Source organism: Sorex fumeus, unplaced genomic scaffold, assembly GCF_029834395.1.
Source record: "Sorex fumeus unplaced genomic scaffold, SorFum_2.1 ptg000265l, whole genome shotgun sequence".
Lineage (NCBI taxonomy): Eukaryota > Metazoa > Chordata > Mammalia > Eulipotyphla > Soricidae > Sorex > Sorex fumeus.
Genome location: NW_026606322.1, coordinates 19476228 through 19499078, shown reverse-complemented (window position 1 = coordinate 19499078; position 22851 = coordinate 19476228). Strand labels below are relative to the sequence as shown.

General features: G+C 36.4%; 1 protein-coding gene across 1 annotated transcript in view; it reads right to left on the bottom strand.

Moving 5' to 3' along the window:
- The window catches only part of CBLB (Cbl proto-oncogene B), a 224038-nt gene that overhangs the window by 90074 nt on the left and 111113 nt on the right, over window positions 1-22851 (bottom strand). The window contains exons 5-6 of the mRNA XM_056109396.1: window positions 6127-6283; window positions 797-918 (exon numbers count right to left, since the gene is read on the bottom strand). Coding sequence (XP_055965371.1) covers window positions 797-918; window positions 6127-6283 — 279 coding nt within the window. The remainder of the gene's footprint in view (window positions 1-796; window positions 919-6126; window positions 6284-22851) is intronic.

Sequence of the window (22851 nt, the reverse complement as noted above, 5' to 3'; positions counted from 1 at the left end):
CCCTTCCCAAGAAAAATTCACTTATACCTCCAAAAACAAAAGTAACTGAATTTCTTTCCAAAACAAAAGTGTCCCAGTATAGGAAGCAGTGCACTCAGGCACATAAGGAGCATCAAGTCCTACTGAAACGGTTGTCTACTGAGAGCAGGTCTTTGGGCCCATATGTGCAAACCCAGCACACTGTCAGGGCACAAATGGGGAACTGAACAAAATACGAATTTTCTGTCCTTAATACGGTGTGCTATTTATTTATTTATTTACTATCACCAAAAAGGCTAATCCAAGAGCCCACCCCAGTGAATCTCATTTTCACGTGGGGAATGCAAATTCTGAAGCCTTATAGAAGGAGATATTGTAGACGAATTTCTCAAGGACTTGACATTGGCTTGGATAATAACAGTGAATTTATACATGGTTATATACTCATACGTATTCATCATGCATATATATTTATAGATGCTATATTATTAATTTTGTATAATATTCAAGTTTTCAGATATACACATAATTTAATTCAGAGAGAAAAAGTGTCACCATTACTATCCTACTCTATTTTGAAATATCAGAACTTAAGACTTAATGAATTTCTAAATTCATCATATCACATATTAGCATATCCTTTTCCACTTTATGAATACTAAGAGTCAGAACAATTTAGCAATTTAAAGGATTTAATTAAAAAGTCCCACTGTGTCTCTATCCTCCCCATAAATTGATACCTTAGGAATCAACATAAAGGACCTTTCATCTTTACATCTTTACATATACCATACAACGGTGCTATTAAAAGCCTTACCTTCCAGGTTTCGTACTGTATTTCTGTAGACGTGCTTTAACTTCATCATATGTGAGAAATGCCATATAACCAGGATGTGTTACAGCTAAGAAATTCCAATTCCTTAGAATTGAGCCCCAAGGCTAAAATATGAATTAAAAGATGTTATCTAGAGAATATCAGTTATCAATTACATAGCAACTCATCATTTAATATACTTAATGAAATTGAACTGGATATTTTTAAAGATACATTTTGATCATAAGTAGTTTTAGTCAACCAACCTTTACTACCTCAGCAAGCATGCAAAGAAAGTCTTGTTCTCTGTTTAGAGAAATGTGAATAGGCAGAAAATGTATTTCTGAGGCAAAGAAGTATGTGTCTATGTGTAAGGTAGGTTTGGGGAGAGAAGATCAGAATTTCTTCATAAATTCAATTGTGCTCAAAACCCTGAAACTGTGAGAAAAAGTCAGTGTGGTTACAACTGCTCTTAATGGTTACTGTTTCATCTCAATTCTCTTTCTCTCCTGATTTGTGTTAGTCTCCCACTTTCTGCCTCATCTCCAGGTATGTTGGTTTCTTTGCTTATTGGCCTGAAGGCAGAGGCTCTCATTCTTTCATGTTTGGCCCAAAATCCACCCAGCACCTCTCTTCAAATATCATGTCCCTAGACAGACCTTTCCCCAGACTATTAATATTTAAAACTGTTATCTCTTGTCATATTTTTTACTTCCCTGTGTATTTTGTTCTTCACTGTACCCTTAGGCATATCATTTAAAGAACAAGAAAACAAACATCATACAACTTTAGTGGTTTGCAAAGGTTACACATTAATCATAAGCTACCTCTGAGCAAAGAACACACATATTATTCACCAAAGAGATACCAACAGTACTAATGTGATACAGGAAATACAGTAGCCAGTTGCCAGGTAATTCAGGTTAATCTAAAAAATGAGCAAGCGAGAGAGACGGGAGGGGGGGTTTGGCGGAGAAGTGTCTGTCATAGAGGTGGAGTGGTGGTGACAGAAGGAGAAACTGAGGACATTGGTGGTGGGAACTGTACACTGGAGAAGGGATGAGTGTTGGAACAGTGTATGACAGAAACCTAATCATGAACAACTTTATAATTGTGTATCTCACTGTGAGATTCAATTAAAAATGAAAATAAAAAATAAATAAAAAGTTTTAGCTCCAAGAGTAGTGGTTTTTTATGGTAACAGAGTGTACTCACCTTTGGCATACCCTTGCACAATTACAAGATCAGAAAAGATTAATTGTTTAGATGTGAGTTATTTAAAAATCTTACCAGAAACACACACACACACACACACACACACACACACACACACACACAGAGTCTGTATCATTTTCTATTAAATTAGTTGTCCCTCCCATTGACTGGAAGAGAAAAGGTAGAGATAGACAACTTTGCTGGGGGGAATGAATGAATCATCGCTGTCTTATTTTTAAGGCTGAAGCCACATTTCATTCCAAGGAATTGGAAGCATACCCAATTTACGTGCCAGATTATTAACTCAAATCTTCTACGTGAACGAAAAAAAAGGTATTTTATGCTGCCAAGAGAGAGTTGTTGAAATAGTTCTCTTAGACTTGTTTGGTAGAGAACTTCTGGTTTTGTTTGCTTTAAGACTGACTTGTTCCTCATAATTGTTAAGCAAGTTTCAAATTTACAAGGCCGAATTCTTCAAGGATTGTATCCCTTGAGATGAGGATAACAAGGGAAAGAATGCCTCAGTAATGAAGACATTTTTATCCTTTTCTGACAAGAAAAAATTTTAGGGTATTTCCTCATAACATGAAAGTACATAATTAAACAGAAAGCAGCCTTAGAAAACACCATTAGAAGAGATTCTATGTACTTAGAAAAAAAATACATGTTTTCAATTTTTTTCTTAGGGTATGACTAAAAGTTGCATAAAGAATACTTGGAAAAACATCAGAATAAGGTTTAAAAACGGAGAAAATAAACTGCTATTATAGACATTAGCTTTGTTTTGCTTTGGTTTGGGTTTTACTTTCCCATCTCATGACATGGATAGAGAGAACATAAAATATTTGAGTCAGAAAATCCACACAAATTAATGGAAGAGTTCTTTAAAATAATGATGAACTCTATAGAAAGTCTATACACACACCAAAGTACAATCAAACAAGAAAAAAAGAAATTGGCATTTTGAGCCAATTACTGCAATATTTTGCAATTTCTTAATAGATTTTTTAAATACCTAATCCAAAGGGTCAGCTTCTAACTGCAAAAATATCTATGTAATGGAATGAGTGTGTATACTGTTTGTTGTTGTTGTTGTTGTTGTCTTGGTGAATGTAATAGTCCGAAACACATCGTAGTTATGTTTTAAAGTACTTTGCTAACTAATACATTAAGGAAAGCAAATCAAAGAACTTTGAAGAATAAAAATTATTTTTGAAACTTCCCTTTTACACACACCAACCCAAAGTTTGGAGTTTGTATTTTAAATGAAAATATTTGGAGTTTTAAATGACTCTCAAATAAAGAGAATTAAGGAAACTAAGTTCTCCCTCGCCCTAATATTCTATTTCTAAGACTAAACACTAACTGATTTACATGGTTAGGTTATAATATGGGCATTGGCAGATACTCTTATTCCTTGCTACACTTAATGACTTCCATGCTCTTCTTTTTTTCACTTTTCCACCGATCCTTTCTATACCATAGCCACATATTCCTCCAAATAATAACTTTAACCCTCTTATTATCTCTCCAGCCTCTCCCTTACTCTTCCTTCACAAGATGAGGTTAGCTCTCGATTAGACCCAGTGCTAGTGGAGCAACTTACCTGAACTTTGAGATCGCACTCTGCCAAATCCCACTCCCAATAATTTAATACCAAAAGACTTTTCCTGTCCTAATTATTGTTTTTGTTATATCAGTCCTTCATAACTATTTCACATACCTATTTATAGGCCAGGCATGAAAATATCAGGACTGCATTAAAATACATGTCATGCAATTACAGTATTGACCATTTTGTTTTTCTTAGAACACATGATCATAAGCCTATTACTCAACTCTAAAACATTGTATAATAAGATCTTGATGTTACTTCCTAGGAATAGAATCAATTTTACCAAATTTTAAAGCACACAATTAGTCAAAGCATTTGTGAACTTAAACAAAATAAAAAGGGAAGACTCTCAGAACTACATAAGGGCTAATGGGAATTCTTAACTACCCATGAAATTTTCTGTTCTAGAAGAGAGCCGACATTATTTGGTTGAAGGTAAGATTTTGGCTTTATTTTTTTTTTTTTAAGTTTCATAGTAGATCTACTTAAGAAATTCTATTCTCTCCCCAACGCGCGAGCATAAACAAGATATACATACCTTAGAATACTAACATTACTTGGGTTCTTTTTAAAAGTGAAACAACTGATAGTAAATATGCATATATAAAATAACAGTTTGGGGGCTGGAGTTATAGCACAGCGGGTAGGGCATTTGCCTTGCATGCAGCCGACCCGGGTTTGATTCCCAGCATCCTATATGGTCCCTGAGTACTGCCAGGAGTAATTCCTGAGTGCATGAGCCAGGAGTAACTCCTGTGCATCGTTGAGTGTGACCCAAAAAGAAAAAAAAAAACTAGTTTGTTTGGGTGGTTAACCAACATTAAATGCCCTCAAATACTTAATATAAAAATGACGCATTTGGCTTCTAATATCTGCTCTAAAAAGTGGTACAGTCTCCCTACAAAAAGCATTCTTATGAGAATAAAGAGGTTTTATGAGTGCAAATAATCCTAGTACTTATACTTGTGAGCAGTGAGGAAGGCATGTGGCTTGTACAAGACCTACCCAAGTTTGATCCTCAGCACTCCATATGGTCCCCCGAGAATAACCTGAAGGAATTCTTGCACAAGGATCCAGGAGCACAGCCAAGTATAACTCAAACCCAACCACCCCAGAAAAAGGAAAAGGATTTTTGTTCTTTTCCCTTATTAGGAAAAGAAACAAAGCTTATACTTTTAAGAATAGAGTATCTTTTTATCACGCTAAATAAATGAAGTCTATGTCAAACTGTCACTGCAAAAAGTTATAAAATGATCAGTACTGGGTGACAGAACCTTTCTTTAAACTATATTGTCAGAACTTCAAAAAAGAATATCTTATAGATACCAAAAAATATGAAATAACTGTAAACATAATAAGCAAAAGCAATTTTATAGTCATTTGTCAAATTTCTTATCCTATAACTCTAGATAAATTATTTAAAACTTTGTAATAAAGTAAAATATATTTGATAAATTTTTCTGATGTGGCTTAATTTTCTATTAGTGGGTTTTCTCTAAATTAAAAATTAATTCTATTCAATCTTCTTTTCCTACATAAATCAGTTACCAGATCTTGCAGGCTAAAGTCAACAGCCATAAATTAGAAAACTGCCTTTTTATAATAAGGGAAAAATGAAAACCCATATCAAACTCTAATATCTCTTAAGGACATAATTTTAAATAGGATAAAATACATAGCACATTAAAATAAATACATGTCAAAATATAAGCCTGGTTTATATCAACTTGTCTGATTTACTACATAATTTATACTTCTAGAGTCATAAAGACTTTAGGAGGGACAGCATTTGGTACAACTGAATTTCTTAAATACATAAATTAGTGGAAGAGCCAAAATTTCAAAATAAAATTCAAATCTTCAAGCTTAGAGTAATTCTATTAAGAAAAACAAAAGAGTAAAGTAAGTGCATACAGTTTCCATCAAATGATGATAACGGCTTCTAAAATAGCTACATAAAGACAACTATGAAGGACTGACTGAAAAACAGCAAATTAATAAAATGACGTAAATTTCAATATGAGGGAAAAAAACTGAAATCCCCCAAAAGCGGTAAAATTAATAATGGTATTTTGATGAAGTACTATAAGGCAACTGCATGGCAAGTGTTTATAATATAGTTAAATAAGCAAAACAATTGTAAAATAGTAAACAATATAGTATATTTTTATATCTACCCGTCAGTGTTGTGTTCTATGTTATTGGATTAAAATGGTCAACACAGTACAGTGAAAACAGAAAATGTGAAACAACGTTCCTTTGCACAAATCTTCTCATAATTAGTAAGTAAATGCTAGGCTTATGATTCTAGATATTTCTATCTTAAGCCAAATAATTCGCTCTAAACTCAAAATTATAAATAAACAACTATGCCAATGACTTATTTTAAAATGGGGACTACTTTCTGCAAATATAAGTATGCATTTAAACATATGCATGAACACACACACATGCATCTGAGATGGAAGACAAAAGAGAAGAATGAAGATCAATATAGGCTTACCTGAAATAGCCTAGTAAAAATATCAAACTCAAAAACTGAAATGTAATCATTACAAGTTAAATCAATTGTTGATTTTAGAGCCATTGCTTCCAGGCCTGAGCTTATTTGATGAACCTCATGAAGGCACTGTCTGAATATTTTCCATGGTACAATAGTTCTGTACAAGAAAAAAAAAGAAAAAAAAAGCAACTGAATTGTGTTATTAAGACCGACCTTTCATTGAAACAGCACCTTAATTTTTTTAAAAAAACTGCATTTGTATTTAAAATGGTTGACTAATAACGAGAAAATATGGTTCACAATTAAAAATATATGTCATTTGCTACACTTTTGTGACAGAATATAAATTAAATTTTCCTCTCCAACAGTGCTTACTCATCAAAATAGTTCTAAAAAATATATCTGAAAGAAGGTACTAGGTCAAAGTTTTATGTTTCATTCTTTTTTTTTTAAGACGAATGCTATTTTACTTATTTATTTCCTTTTTGCTTTTTGGGTCGCACCCAGTGATAATCAGGGGTTACTCCTTGTTCTGCACTCAGGAATTACTCCTGGTGGTGCTCAGGGGATCATGTGGGATGCTGGGATTCGAACCCAGGTCAGCTGCGTTTAAAGCAAATACCCTACCCACTCTGCTATCGCTCCAGCCCCAAAGTTTTATGTTTCTAATCTCTTTATTTCTGTATATAAATAACTTTGAATCAAGTTAATTCTCTCCTTCCGTTTTCTGAGAATTGTGACAAGAAAATCTATTCATATGAGTAAGAACTCTGTTATTTGAAAAAGACCAGTATGCATCCACCACTTTGAGAAAGTTCAGTTTGAAAACCATTAAGATATTATGGCCACCTCCCCAATGTTTAATATTAATGCCAAAGGAAATTTACCAACAATGCTGGTTATTCTATAAAACAGTACTAGCCAACACTTATTAAATTACGGAGTTCCATGGTTCAGAATAAGAAAAACACAGGATGATATTCAAGGAAAGGTTTCTCTTCTAACTATCTCCTGTTTGACCAATGTTTAACATTTAGCACTTTCTTCTTCCCATAAAAGTAGCACTCATTATACATTTCTTAGCTACTTTTCCTCATTTTGGAATAATCAATGCCTATTTCTAAGTAAGAAATCATTCCAATTTTAAACATTTGAAGCTGGAGATTTCACAACAGTAGAGCAGAACACCTATACCACTACCTTAAAAATTGTAAATATTATTTTATTGGGTTTTCTTTACCACAATCTCTTGATAAAAAAAGACTAAAATGTAACAAACTAAACTCTACTTAGCCCTGAACTATACTAAACCTCTCAAAGTGAAATACCGTGACAAATACACAGCTTTAATATTCATTTAAAAAAAAAGTCACCCAGGGAGTAAAATCTGGACATACATCAGAATCATTAACTTAATGTTCGTACAAAAATTACTGAATCCAAATGAAAATAGTGCAAATCTATGTGACTGAGACATGGTTGCACCTGAGAACTTGATTTCTGACAATTTCCCTAAAGATGCTGATACTGTAGGTGTGGAAACAAAACTGTGACTGATCACTGATCTATTGTATCTATTAATTGCTAAGGCAAGGCTCTGTGGAGAAATATAATAATGGTGATAAAAGACACTCCCTATGTCCTTGAAGGACACAGGCATTAAGGGCAGAAGTAAGATTTGTAATGCTAATGAGAGAGGAGGTATTATGCATAGTAAGCTTGGAGGAATTTCAGAAAAGGAGTGTCCTTTGTGACAAGATTAATAAATGAATATTGATACAGGTTTCCAAGTGCATGCTGTATTTACAAAAAAGTATAAGTATTATATTCTATTAAAAGAAAAAAAATGAAGCTGAATACTTCAGAAAACTTTTCTCTATGTATGAAAAAAACAGGAAACCACAAAGAAGCAAAGAGAAACACCACATCAGACATCATTTAGAAGAAACACACGTCAGGATCTGATTAAGGTTAACAAGATGCTGCTGTTTTAAAAGAACAAGGAAAACTTTTGATAAATATTAGAAAGTCATTAATTTATGGCAAAACATAAATATGCAAATTTTCAGTAGTATCTAAGATGTACATTTTTCTTTTCTGGATATTAAATCTCAAACACAAGTCTAAACAATAATATTTAAAACTGTTAAAAATAAGACTAGAACTATTGATAGAGGAATAAAGTTTTCTATTTTGTATAGAAATGAAAGCATATTATTTTTGTTGTGTAGAAAATGAGAAAGAGACTATACTGGTCAAACAGACACCTTCATTACCTTTTACCATTAAAATGACAATAATCCTTGTACATTTTTTGACTAACCAGTGATTTTCTTAGAGTAAATCAGAAAAATTGTATAAAATTCAAGAATTGTTACTGAACATATCATTTCCCAACACTTTATGGAGACAAACTACATTTCCACGGCCCTTACGTAAATGATCATTTTCTCACCATTCACTTGTGATAAACTGAAGGCCTACACAAATATTCACTGAAAACTTTTCAAGGATACTAGTGAGAATTAAGATGAAAGATGCATTATTTAATTTACTAATATATAAAACTTATTACAAAAGACACCCTTTATCTTGAGAACTTGCACCAAATTATCTACTATGGACTGAAAGTGAGGAATAGTATGGAAGGTGTTTAATGAGAAAAAAAGTTAGGTAAAAGATTTAATTAGAAATAAAGAAGATTGTTTTAAAACGACTGCACTAAAGATCAAAACTTTCCAAAGAAAAGTGCATGTTGTTAACACATTTCTTTCCTCAGGTACAGGGAAGAGGGGGCACAGTTAGAGGATGACTTTTCAGACCTTTAATAAAATGGTAGCAACAAAACATAATAGTGCTTTCTACTACGTCTTTCCCTAGACCTGAAATATGTAAAGGAAGCATTTGTGACAAACTGTTTTACGCATATATAAAAATTTCAACTAGAGGAATCAGAGACCTGGAAAAGGCTAGAGAAAGAGAAATAGCACTGTTAGCACTGTCCTCCCATTGTTCATCTATTTGCTCAAGTGGACACCAGTAAAGTCTCCATTGTGAGAGTTGTTGTTAATGTTTTTGGCATATTGAATACACCAAGGGGAGCTTGCCAGGCTCTGCCATGCGGGTGGGATACTGTAGATAGCTTGCCGGGCTCTCCAAGAGGGGTGGAGGAATCAAGCCCGGGTCGGCCGCTTGCAAGGCAAATGCCCTAACCACTGTGCTATCGCTCTAGTCCAAAGAGAAATAATCACTATCATTGTCCTCCCATTGTTCATCGATTTGCTCGAGCGGGCCCAGTAACGTCTCCATTGTGACAATTGTTATTGTGTTTTGGCATAGGGCTGGAGTGATAGCACAGCGGCAGGGCGTTCGCCTTATAAGCGCCCAACATGGCCAACCCGAGTTCGATTCCTCCGCCCCTCTCGGAGAGCCCGGCAAGCTACCGAGAGTATCTCGCCCGCACGGCAGAGCCTGGCAAGCTCCCTGTGACGTATTCGATATGCCAGACACAGTAACAACAAAGTCTCCAATGGAGACGTTACTGGGCCCGCTCGAGCAAATCGACGATCAACGGGAGGGCCTTTGCCTTTACCTTTAGCTTGCCAGGCTTTGCAGTGCAGGCTAGATACTCTCGAGAGCTTGCTGGCCTCTCCGAGAGGGGTGGAGGAATCGAATTCGGGTCGGCCATGTTGGCTGCGTGCAAGGCAAACGCCCTATCACTCCAGCCCAAATAGAAATAAAAGGAATAAAACCATAAGCACACTCACCAAGCTCCAAACTCTCACCAACCCAGAAGTATGTTAATTTGTCTTTGGTCACAACAAGAAATCATTTACAGACAAGTTGAATTGACTTGAAAATCCATTGAAAAGCGCAAATAATCGCCAATACACAAAAATAGAAATGCCGGACCAATGCAGAGCCAGAACTGGAATAAAGTGATTTATGTTTTTGAATATGATTTAGAAAAGTAAGAGATGCCACTTATTGATGGCTTATGATGTGCCACCACCATGTTGAAGATAGTAAAATATCTGACCTTGTCACAGTAACATGAAACTCAAGATGGGAAAACTAAGACTTAGGAATTTTACCAAGAAATACCTTAACTGTGCCAGGCATTGTGATTGATTTAGAACAGAAATATGAAGTCACAAGAGAGTATAAGAAAAAGACTCAAAGAAAATAAGTCTGTTCATGTGCTGATATCATAAAAAATGATGCACATGCCTTAGGACACCTCTAGAATGAGAACCCTTGGGAGCAGGAAGTTTATCTTGCTGCCTTTGCCCAACATAATGAGGTATGCAGTCAAGATCCATATAATTAAAAAGTATTTAAGGAACGCAAAGGAGTGTTTCACTAGAAATTTGTGCTACACCTTTTGATATCTTTTTATAAAAGTAATAGGCTATTTATATAAAGTTGGGGGAGAGCAACACTTGATAAATGTCAGGCCGTATAATGATTCTGTTACCAGATAATGGACTTTGATCTATGACTCAAAAGAAAAAAAAAGAGCATTATTTTTTAATTATTATTTTTAATGCTGTGCTGGGGATCAAACCCAGAGCCCCCACACATGCAAGGGCCCGTGCTCTACCACTGAACCAAATCCCAGCCTATTTTGTTGCTGTTCAACAAAAGTTTCTGGGCTGCAGTGGTAGCACAGCGGGTAGGGCGTTTGCCTTGCAAGTGGCCAACATATCTGACCGGAGTTCGATTCCTCCGCCCCTCTCATAGAGCCTGGCAAGCTGATATGCCAAACACAGTAACAAATCTCAAAATGGAGATGTTACTGGGCCAGCTCTAGCAAATAGGTTACTGGGCCAGCTCTAGCAAATAGATGAACAACTGGAGGACAGTGTTTGTTTTGTTTTTGTTGTTATTCATTCCTTTGTTGTTAGTTTTTAGGAAATAAGTCTGTACTCAGGGATCTCTCCTAGCAGGGCTCAGGAACTAAATGGGATATCAGGGGCCAAACCAGGGTTAGCCACATGCAAGGCAAGTGATCTACCACTGTACCAGAATTCTTGGCCCCAAGGGACTGTAAAAAACAAAAAATACTGAATTATCAGTAACTTAAAAGATAATTACTTTCAAATTCAGACATTACTGAAAGAAGCTCAGAAGCTGAGTACTCAACTTTGCATGTGTAAACCACAGGATTAAATTCTCTGCTACTCCCAAAAGAAGGAAAAAGAAAGGAAGAAAACACAGTGTCCTTTAAAAGAAATCAGGATGGGAGCTCCAGAGAAGGCCAGCCTGTAGGGTCCTTGTTTTGCAGGTGGCCAACTGGGTTCTGATCCCTAGCACCCCTGATCTGACCACCAGGCCCCAGGGGTCATCTCTAAGTGCAGAGCCAGTAATAAGCACTGAGCACCACCTTATGGTCAGAACACAGCCCTGATCCCCAAGGAAAAAAAAAAAAAAACGAGGGCAAGCAGAAAAAGGAAAACAAAATTGAAAACTTGTTTTCAGCAACTGAAAAAAATCATCTAAGGCTTTCTCTTCTGTGAAAGCAGAGGACTGTAAAAGATAGTTTAATTTAAAAATTCTGTAATTGAAGACAAAATGTTAGATTGATAGCCCCAAAAAGGCAAACCATCTTCATGACAGCACAATTTCTAAAAGAAAATAGGTTTTATTTTTTTTTAACTTATAAGAAAAAGAAATGCATATATTAGAGTGTAGATTTCAACAAAGGCAAGGAATAAGAAAATAGCAACTACATTTCTGCTAGGAAATTTGGCAGCAAACTTCAGATACCTACATGTTTTGACCAGAAGCTCTGGCTTCATGAAAGTTTTGTCTAAAGACATTATTATTAAAACTAAAAAAAAAAAAAAAAAAAAGCGAAAAAGCGGACCGGAACCCCTTCCTGCCCACCCGCCCCCAACGCAGCTCCGCCGGTCTCCACCCCACCCAGGTCAGTCCGCCCGGCAGCTTTCGAGTCCAGGACTTGGCATTCCCCCTGCCCAGGAGTCCTCTTGACCCGAGAACAAAAGCAGACCTGAGTCCCATCCTGACCGCCCGCCCACCCCCAACACTGCTCCATTGGTCTCTTCCCCATCCAGTCTTTACACCCCAGACACACACCAGGTACCCTTTGGGGTGTGGACACTTCAGAAGTGAGCATGTCTTTTACAAGTGGGCGTGGCTTTTAGAAGTGGGCGTGGCCTAATTTTCAGCAGGCCCATGCCACAAGTACTTTACTCATACCAACAAATCTACTCCTTACACCAACACACCAACATAAAGAAACAATGCAAATCCCTACCTCAGGGAGAGGACAATGAAACGAGCCCAAAAGCCTCAGTAAGTGCTAGCCACCTAAGGGACCTCTCTGACAAAGAATTCAGATATGAAGTTATCAAGATGTTCAATCAACTCAATGAAACAGTCAGACAGATATGCAGTAAATTGAAAGAGGACATGAAAGAAACAATCGATCGCACAATCGACAAAATACAGGAAGAAATGAGAGCAGAAATTGGAAAGCTACGCACAGAAATGGCACGGATCAAAGATTCCATAGATGAAATCACAAACTCGGTCTGTGCCCTCAAAAATAGAATGAGCACAGCAGAGGAAAGAATCAGTGAGCTGGAGGATCAGCTGCACCAAGCCAACAGGCAACAACAAACAATGGAAAAGGACCTCAAAATAGCTCTATAGAGAATCAGAGTCCTAGGAGACGATTCCAAAAGAAACAACATTAGAATCATTGGACTACCAGAAGCTCAGGGAAACAATCCCAATGAAAAAACCATGATTAAACAAATCATCACCTAGAAATTCCCAGAGCTCCACAATACAGCCATTCAGATTCAAGGAGCCCGAAGGGTGCCAGCTAAAAGACACCCTAATAAAAACACTCCAAGACATATTATAGTTAGAATGACTGATGCTGCCGATAGAGACACAATACTGCAAGCAGCAAGGGCAAAGAAGGAAATCATATACAAAGGAGCACATCTTAGATTCACAGCAGACCTATTACAGGAAACCATCCAAGCCCAAAGGCAGTGGCAAGATATAGTGAAAAAACTCACTGAAATGAATGCTTCACCAAGAATACTCTATCTGGCTAAACTCTCACTCAAACTCGAAGGAATGGTACACTATTTTCTAGATAAAGAGCGGCTCAGGAACTTCATAGACTCAAAACCAAACATAAAACAAGGGCTGAAGGGGCTACTATAAGACAAGACAAACCCTACAACCACAGCACACGCTTACAGAAAGATGACACAAAACGCCATGACAATAATCTCTCTCAATGTCACAGTCTAAATTCACAAATTAAGCGACACAGAGTGGCATAATGGATACAGAGACAGAACCCAATATTCTACAGCCTACAAGAAACACATCTCAACAATCAAAGCAAACACAGACTCAAAGTCAAAGGATGGAAAACAATCCTGCAAGCAAACAGCTCCTTCAAAAAAACTGGGGTGGCCATACTAGTATCCGACAACATTATTTTCACCTTGAAAAAGATTAGAAGGGACAGTGAAGGCTATTTTTCTCTTCATCAAGGGATACGTACAGCAGGAAGAAATCACACTCTTAAATATATACGCACCTAAGGAGCGAACAGCTCAATATTAAAAACAACTGCTAAGAAATTTTAAGGAAGACATTCCTAGCAACACAATAGTACTTGGAGACTTCAACATCGCCTTATCACCTCTGGATAGATCAACAAGAACAAAACTCAGCAAGGAATCATTGGCTTTGAAAGAAGAAATAGAAGAGAAAGGGCTTATAGACCTATACAGGGCTTTACACCCCCAAAAGAAAGAATACATATTCTTCTCCAGTGCACACGGAACATTTTCCAAAATAGACCATGTGCTAGGACACAAAACATACCTCAACAGAATTCCAAAATAGACCATGTGCTAGGACACAAAACATACCTCAACAGAATCAGGAAGATAGAAATAGTATCAACCATCTTTTCAGACCATGATGCACTAAGGATAGAAGTGAATCATACACAGACACAGAGAACCAAATCAAACACCTGGATATTAAACAACCCAATGCTGAACAATTAGTGGGTCAGGAACAAAGTCAAGGACGAAATCAAAAGAAGATCTAGATTATCTCAATAGACATATTAGCATCAAGGAAATTGAAACTGTAATCAAAAGTCTTCTCCAAAACAAAAGTCCAGGTCCAGATGGATTCACTAGCGAATTTTTCCAAACATTTATTTTTTATTGCCAGTTCTTCTCAAGCTTTTCCAGGAAATTGAAAAAACGGAAACTCTCCCAAACAGTTTCTATGAATCCCATATCTCTCTAATACCAAAAGGAAACAAAGACACCACAAGAAAAGAAAACTAAAGGCTGATATCCCTAATGAACACGGATGCGAAGATTCTCAACAAAACACTAGCAAATAGAATTCAACTACTCATCAAAAAGATCATACACCATGACCAAGTAGGATTCATCCCAGGCATGCAAGGCTGGTTTAACACTTGGAAATCAATCAACATAATCCATCATATCAACAAAAGAAAAGACAAAAATCATATGATCATATCGATAGATGCAGAGAAAGCATTTGACAAGATCCAGCACCCGTTCATGATGAAAACCCTAGCCAAAATGGGGATAGAAGAGACTTTCCTCAATATAGTTAAAGCCATCTACCACAAGCCTTCAGTAAGCATCATCCTCAATGAAGAAAAACTGAGAGCCTTCCCTCTAAGATCATGGATGAGACAAGGATGCCCATTCTCTCCACTGCTGTTCAATATAGTACTGGAAGTACTTGCAATAGCGATTACACAAGAAAAAGATATTAAGGGCATCCAGGTAGGAAAGGAAGAAATCAAGCTCTCACTATTCGCAGATGATATGATACTATACTTAGAGAACCCTAAAACCTCTACCAAGAAACTCCTAGAAACAATAGACTTGAATAGTAAAGTTTCAGGCTATAAAATCAATACCCAAAAGTCCATGGCTTTCCTATATGCAAATGGTGAAATAGAAAAAAGTGACATGAAGAAAACAATCCCGCTCACAATTGTGCCCCAGAAAATCTAGTATCTAGGAATAAAATTAACTAAGGAAGTAAAGAACCTATACAAAGAAAACTACAAAACGCAACTTCAGGAAATAAAAGAGGACATGAGGAAATGGAAAGATATCCCCTGTTCATGGATCGGGAGAATTAACATTGTCAAAATGGCAATACTTCCAAAGCACTGTACAAATTCAACGTGATCCCTATTAGGATACCCGTGACATTCTTCAAAGAAATGGAGCAAACATTCCTGAAATTTATATGGAACACGAAGCCCCACGAATAGCTAAAGCAATTCTTGGGAAAAAGAAAATGGGAGAAATCAACCTCCCTAACTTCAAACTCTACTACAAAGCAGTAATAATTAAAACAGCAGGGTACTGGAACAAAGGCAGAGCTGTAGACCAATGGAACAGAACTGAATATACTGACATCTCCTCCCACGCATATGAGCATCTAATCTTCGATAAGGGGGCAAGAAAAGTGAAGTGGAGCAAGGAAAGCCTCTTTAATAAATTGTGCTAGCAAAAGTGGACGGCTACATGCAAAAAAGTGGGCTCAGATTTCTGCCTAACTCCATGTACAAAAGTAAGATCAAAGTGGATTAAAGACTTCAAAATCAGACAGGAATCCATAAGGTACATTGAGGAAAAAGTTGGCAAAACCCTCCATGACATAGAAGCTAATGGTATCTTCAAAGATGTCACGCTGGTGGCCAAGCAAGTGAAAACAGATACACAAATGGGACTATCTTAAACTAAGAAGCTTCTGCACCTCAAAAGAAACAGTGACCAAAATACAAAGACAGTCTACAGAATAGGAAAGGATATTCACCAAATACACATCTGATAAGGGGTTGATATCAAGGATATACAAAGTACTGGTTGAACTGCACAAAAAGAAAACATCCAACCCCATCAAAAAAATGGGGAGATGAAATGAATAGAAACTTTCACAAAGAAGAAATCCGAATGGCTAAAAGGCACATGAGAAAATGCTCCATATCATTAAGCATTGGGAAGATGCAGATCAAAACCACAATGAGATATCACTTCACACCACAGAGACTGGCCCATATCCAGAAGAACAAAAGCAACCGGTGCTGGCGCGGATGTGGCAAGAAAGGGACACTCTTTCACTGTTGGTGGGAATGCCGACTGGTTCAGCCCTTTTGGAAAACAGTATGGACGATTTTCAAAAAATAAGAAATTGAGCTCCCATTTGACCCAGCAATACCACTCCTTGGAATATATCTCAGAGAGGCAAAAATGTATAGTCGAAGTGACATCTGCAATTTTTTGTTCATTGCAGCACTGTTTATAATAGGTAAAATCTGAAAAAACCTGAGTGCCTGAGAACAGATGACTGGTTAAAGAAACTTTGGTACATTTACACAATTGAGTACTATGTAGCTGTTAGAAAAGATGAAGTCATGAAATTTACATACAAGTGGTACTACATGGAAAGTATCATGTTAAGCGAAATGACTCAGAAAGAAAGGGATAGACATAGAAAGACTGCATTCCTCTGGGGAACATAAAGTAACAGAATAGGAGACTAATACCCAAGAATGGCCGAGATTAGTACCAGGCATTTTACTCCATGACTTGGAGGCCAACCACACATGCTAGGGGAAAAGGGAGCTCAGATAGTGAGGGAACACCAAATAAAGGTGCTGGGAGGATCCTCCCAGGATGGGAGAAGCATGCTTAAGACCAAATATGATTGTCACCCATTGCCTCTTTTGCAAACCACAACACCCAGTAAGAGAGAGAGAACAAAAGGGAATGCCCTGCCACAGAGGCAGGGTGGGATGGGAGGATGGGGGGGTGGGAGGGATACTGGGATCAGTGGTGGTGGGAAATGAGCATTGGTGGAAAGATGGGCATTTGATCATCGTATAACTGAAACCCAAGCACAAAAATTTGTAAGTCTACAACTGTACCTCATGATGTCTCACTAATAAAAAAAAAAGAATGAGCTACTTAATAAATGTTTCTATCAAATCACAAACTGTAAAAAAAAAAAGCAAAACAAAACGAAAAAGAGGGGCTGGAGAGAGAGAGAGCACAGTTTAAGGTGCTTTCCTAAATAGAGTCCTTGGCACTGCATATGATCCCCCAGCACCCCCAGGATCAGAACCTGGCTGATCACATGCAAAAAGCCAGGAGCACCACTGCGGATGTTCCCAACCCCTTCCTAGAAGCATTCCCCAAATATCTACATCACTGTAAAACTTCATTTCTAACATAATAAATTGGTACAATCAATAATGTAAAGCAATCAGTTCTTTCACAGCTCTTTGCTCAGGGACCACTTAGAAATCTAACCAGGACGACCCGAAAGGCAAGCACCTAAAACCCTGTACTCTCTCTGGTTCTGGCCGTGACATTTTACATGTATTGATTTTTTTATTATGAATGATTCCTAAGTGTTGCTATTTTATACAGCTATTCCTTCAGGTTATTATTGTTTTAGTATTTCAAACATTAAGGGTAGGGGGAAGCAAAACGTTTTCAACAACCATAAAAAGAACATATAAAACTAATCTGACGAAATGGTACCAATACAATTCATCAGGAATGCAAAGGTTCTATTGTTACAGAGGTGATTTTTAAAAAGATATAACCATTTTTTCTCATAAGTGAGGAAAAAATAAAATAGACAGACACTTGAGTACTTAGACATTTTCATTTATCATAAAAGCTTAGAATAATTTGGATATATGTATAAAATTACTTCTCTTTAACAGTGTCATCTCTTTCACATCCTGACACTTAAATCTAGAGTCAAATACCTTTAATATAAGATGAATAAAAAATAAAAACAGACTGGTATTTAAGGTATTACTTATTTTCCAACTTTATTCATGATGTATTTGAAGCTTCATTTGAATCTCACAACAAAACTTTTCAATATGATATACTATATGTAAGTTTATTTTATCTGTGATTATTCGGCATATAGTTCCATTTGTCTCTGAAAATAAGCTTTACTGTTAGAAAGCAATAGGAAGATGAGCTGCAGCAATTCATAAAACATGTCAAAATTCCATTTTTAGTTCCAATATTTATTTGCCACTGTAGATAAAACAAAAATATTCTGGACTAAAACAAAGAACAGTTGATTTTTCTTTTCTGATGCACAAATGTCTTTGAAAAGTCACTGATATTTGTTAGGTTTACAATACATATGACATAATTTATGGATCATCATAAGGTATCTTTTATATGTTGTGGTCAAATTAAATAAAATTTGGAAATTATATATCATAAAATTAGAAAACCCAGTCACAAAGGAGCTTGGGTAAAGCTTTAAAATGACCTTCTTTTAAACATTAAGATTCTAAACTGTCTTACTAAAAAAGTCAACAGTAAAACAAAATTCTTCATTAGCTCTCTCTACAGATTATTTAGGTAACAGGCAATTGGGTGACATCTGCTACATCTAAAATTAACTAGATGCAAGAGAAATAATACTTTCAACATTTCTAATTCTCACAGGAAGAACCACATACAAAAAACTACTAATGATTAGAGAATAATAAAGCAAGGCAAAGCTACAAAAGGAAGAGTTATTTAGTATTGATCATCAACAAAATAGGAAAAAGGAGAAATACAAATCATTGGTAACATGTTAATGAAAAATAAATTGAATGTATCTTTAGTTTAAGACTTATTTTTGCTTTTAAGACACAAAAAATTTCTCTTGTAGGAGAACATTTTTCTAAAGAACTATAGAATCTGAGATCCCAAATTACTCACAGACTGAAAAGTTGGCCTATCACAGTAAGTTATCCTATCACAGTTTCACGAATGCTATCCAACCACACACGGTTTTTGGGTCAGAGCTAAAGGAATCTGTTATGCACAGGAAGAACAACAGTCAGTCTCAATGTATTCTTGAAAGAGCTTGCTCTCTGACCTTATTCTTATACCGTGACACAAAGAAGGGACATCTGTACACAGTGACAGATTGTAACTAGGTTTCTAGAGCTAAAGGAGCACAAACTTTCTTTCCTCCATGTCAGGGACCCTGGACTGTGATGTGATCCTGATCACCGTGGCACTTGTATTTTTGCAGATTAATAAGTTCAGGACCTCATATTTGTCTTTGCTGCTTTCTACACCATGCAGCCATCCTCTAGGCCCTTTCTCTTCTTACAGGCAGCTCTAAAATTTGACTATGTGTCCTTGTGGTCACTTAGCCATTTTTCCGGGTTCCTTCTTGATGGCAAACGCAAACAGTGGGAACTACCCTGACTACCTGAGTAATCAGTACGGCACAAGCACATGCAGCAGTACCGGAGTTTGAACTCATTAACTCTAGCATGCCAGACTAGCACTTCCAAACCACAGGAACCCATCTTCTGGGATCCCTGGTCAATTTATGATTGGAAATAAACACGCCAATCTTTTAATCTGTACAAAAATATTACCTCTGTCTTTTATCTCTTACATGCTCTGTCTTACATTATAAAAGGCAAACATTCTCCTTACTCCAAAGGAAGAAAATATTTCTTTTTACCTACCAAGGCAAAATATCTATCTGAGAAGGGAAAATACATTCAGGAAATTAAAAAAACAGAACATTAATCAAAGAACATATTAGCAAATATTTTGTAAGATATCACTCATAAAGGTAAAGGTAAAGGCCCTCCCGTTGATCGTCGATTTGCTCGAGCGGGCCCAGTAACATCTCCATTGGAGACTTTGTTGTTACTGTGTCTGGCATATCGAATACTCTGGGTAGCTTGCCGGGCTCTCCGAGAGGGGTGGAGGAATCGAACTCGCGTTGGCCATGTTGGCTGCGTGCAAGGCAAACGCCCTACCGCTGTGCTATCGCTCCAGCCCTATCACTCATATGAATATTTGCTTATCTAGTTCCTTTTTGAGTAACAAGCACTTTTATTTCAAATTATTTTGAAATAAACCTAACATTTAGAATGATGTCATGAATCATTAATATTACAACAATTCCAAAACTGTCAGGCTTTATATATATCTGTATGGAAATTAAAAATATAAGAAATTATGAGAAAGAATAAAAGTGGCTTAACATGTTGTGGCTGGTTCTATAATTTGCGTATTTCACCATTTAATGTGTCCATTAAATAAATCCTACTTTCTTTCCACAAGAAGAAATTAATGTTTTTAAATTATCAGTAAGCAAACTAATCTTCAACTGTATACATGACAGGGTTCTTTCTTCTTTTTTTAAACACATTTAAATATCTATTATATATATTTGACAGTAAGTCTGTTCAGTGTGGCATCAAAATATGACCCAGTGGTTCTATGTGCTGGAAGCAATGTGTTAAAAGTAGGTTTAAATGAATCAAAACTGATAAGCTTTGAGAAGAAATGAAAGAATATTTTGTTTTTAAAAAACAAGGAGTCTTATACAGGACAGCTTTTTAATGACATATGAGGAAAAAAATGTTGCTGAAAGTTTCTGGAATGATTAGTATTTAAAATTTCCAGGAAACAATACCTTAGAAAAAAATGACATGAATGCTGTTAATTTTCTTGTTTTAGTAGATAAAACACATCAACACCAAAACCAAAACAAGAAACCCAAATGACTTCAAGATGAGAAAGTAACAGAACCAGCCAAAATTTGGATAAATAAAGGTTAAACTTCAGATGACAAGGTCATAATTTTAGAATTTTGAAGCCCAGAAATATCAATTTTAGAACTCTGCCTCCTACTGTGGCTGTCTGTGATTTACCTTCAATCTGGTGTTGGGGCCAGATTGAAAGTAATAGACTATATTAGTAAATCTCTTCAGTGTCCAGCCAAAGTCCATGCACCTATTAAAACATCCCAAACTCTCAACATACCTATTTAGTGCATACTGGAAAATCAGAACTTTGACTTTTTATAACAGATACATTGGGTATAAAGAAAATTGGAAGAACTTTTTAAAGGAGAACAAATTATAAGTGTACTTTTACTACACCTAATGAAATATTTTAAGCCTTTATCTAGACAGATATTCCTGTAGTTTTATTTGGTTCATCTACCTTCTGCACATTTTTGGTTTGTTTGTTTAATTGATGCAGCACTGGTTATTGAGACCACATGTTTTAGGAATTCTATGTCATACCTTTTCAAAATATATGCTACCACAGGACATAGTCACGCCAAAGAAACAATAACCTTTTACCACAGTTCACAGAAACCCTGTCCCCTTTTTGTCACCTCCTAGTGACTTCATTTCTGTGGTCAGAGTTGAAGTGTTTGCTTTTGTCTCTGCTCTGTTTCTCTTTATCTTACAAATACGTGAAGTCATCCAGGTCCTATCTTTCTTTTTCTGACATAATTCCCTCAGTTAGATCCCCTTCAGTTCCACCCATGGAAAAGCAAGAGTTCACTATTTCTTAAAGCTGAGCACTACTCCACTGTGTATATGTACTGAAACTTCTTTAGCCACGTATCTGTCATTAGAAACTTGGCTTGCATCTGCGTTTTGACTACTCAGACTATGCTGCATTGAATGTAGATGTGCATCAATCTTTGAAATTAGTGTTTTTGAGTTCATACGCCACCTAGAAGTAGAATTGCTAAATCATATGGGAGATATATTTTTAAAACATTTATGAAATGTCCATACTACTTTCCACAGAGGCTGGACCAACTTAGATTCCTAACAAAAGTAAGAAAATGTACATGTTGTCAATGTCTTTTATATTAGAGTCCATTCTGAATGGTATGTGGTAATATATCAGTGTTTGACTTGTGTTTCCCTAGTAATAAGTAATACTGAGCATTTTTAATGTCCTGGAGGGTCAGTTGAGATGTCTATTTGACTATTCTCTGCATTTTTTCATGAAGTTGTTTTCTTATTGCATTTTGGGAATTAATTTATATATAAATATATTAAACATTCACGTTTTAACAGATTTATTGTGTGGGATTTTCTTCCTTGATAGGATTTTTTTATTAATTGTTTCTCTATCTGATCTGTATAGAAGCTTTTAAACTACTTGTTGGGACTAAAGAGATAGTACAGGATTTAAAATGTTTGCATTACATGAACTGTCCTCAGATTGATCCCCAGCACCACATATGGTCCTCAAACACAGAGCCAGGAGTAGCTCTAGAGTATAGCTGGGTTGTGGCCCTGAACCTCTCCCCCAAAATTTTATTTGCATTTTTATGTCAACTCTTTAATTTATACTATACTTCCTAGAGTCATATTATATATGAGAACACAAATTTTGCATGAATAGTAAATATGGATTATACACATATATGTATATAAATATACATTATATATAAAGAGAAAGAGACAAAACTTAGTCAGTAATTATTAATACAATCAAATGGCTTGTTTGAAGATTCTAGCTGGGAAGCACAGCTACTCTATCCCCTTGACCAAAGATTGGTCCATCTCTATTGGGGGATGGCCGTCCTCCTCAATCGAACATGCTGCTTCAGGAAGGATGCACATGGAGCAGTGAGGGAGGAAGGGGACACAAGCTTAGCAGGCCAGATCAGTCGAATCAACCCTGGCGATCAATGAGGTGACAGATATCACAGCCAGATAGCCCTCACATACTCAAATGGTTTTGGAAAGCACCGCACAAAATCATTAGCTAAACTTCAGCAAAAGTACACCACCTGAAATTCAAATGTGACTTTTTAAAAATCCACCCAGAGCATCCTCAT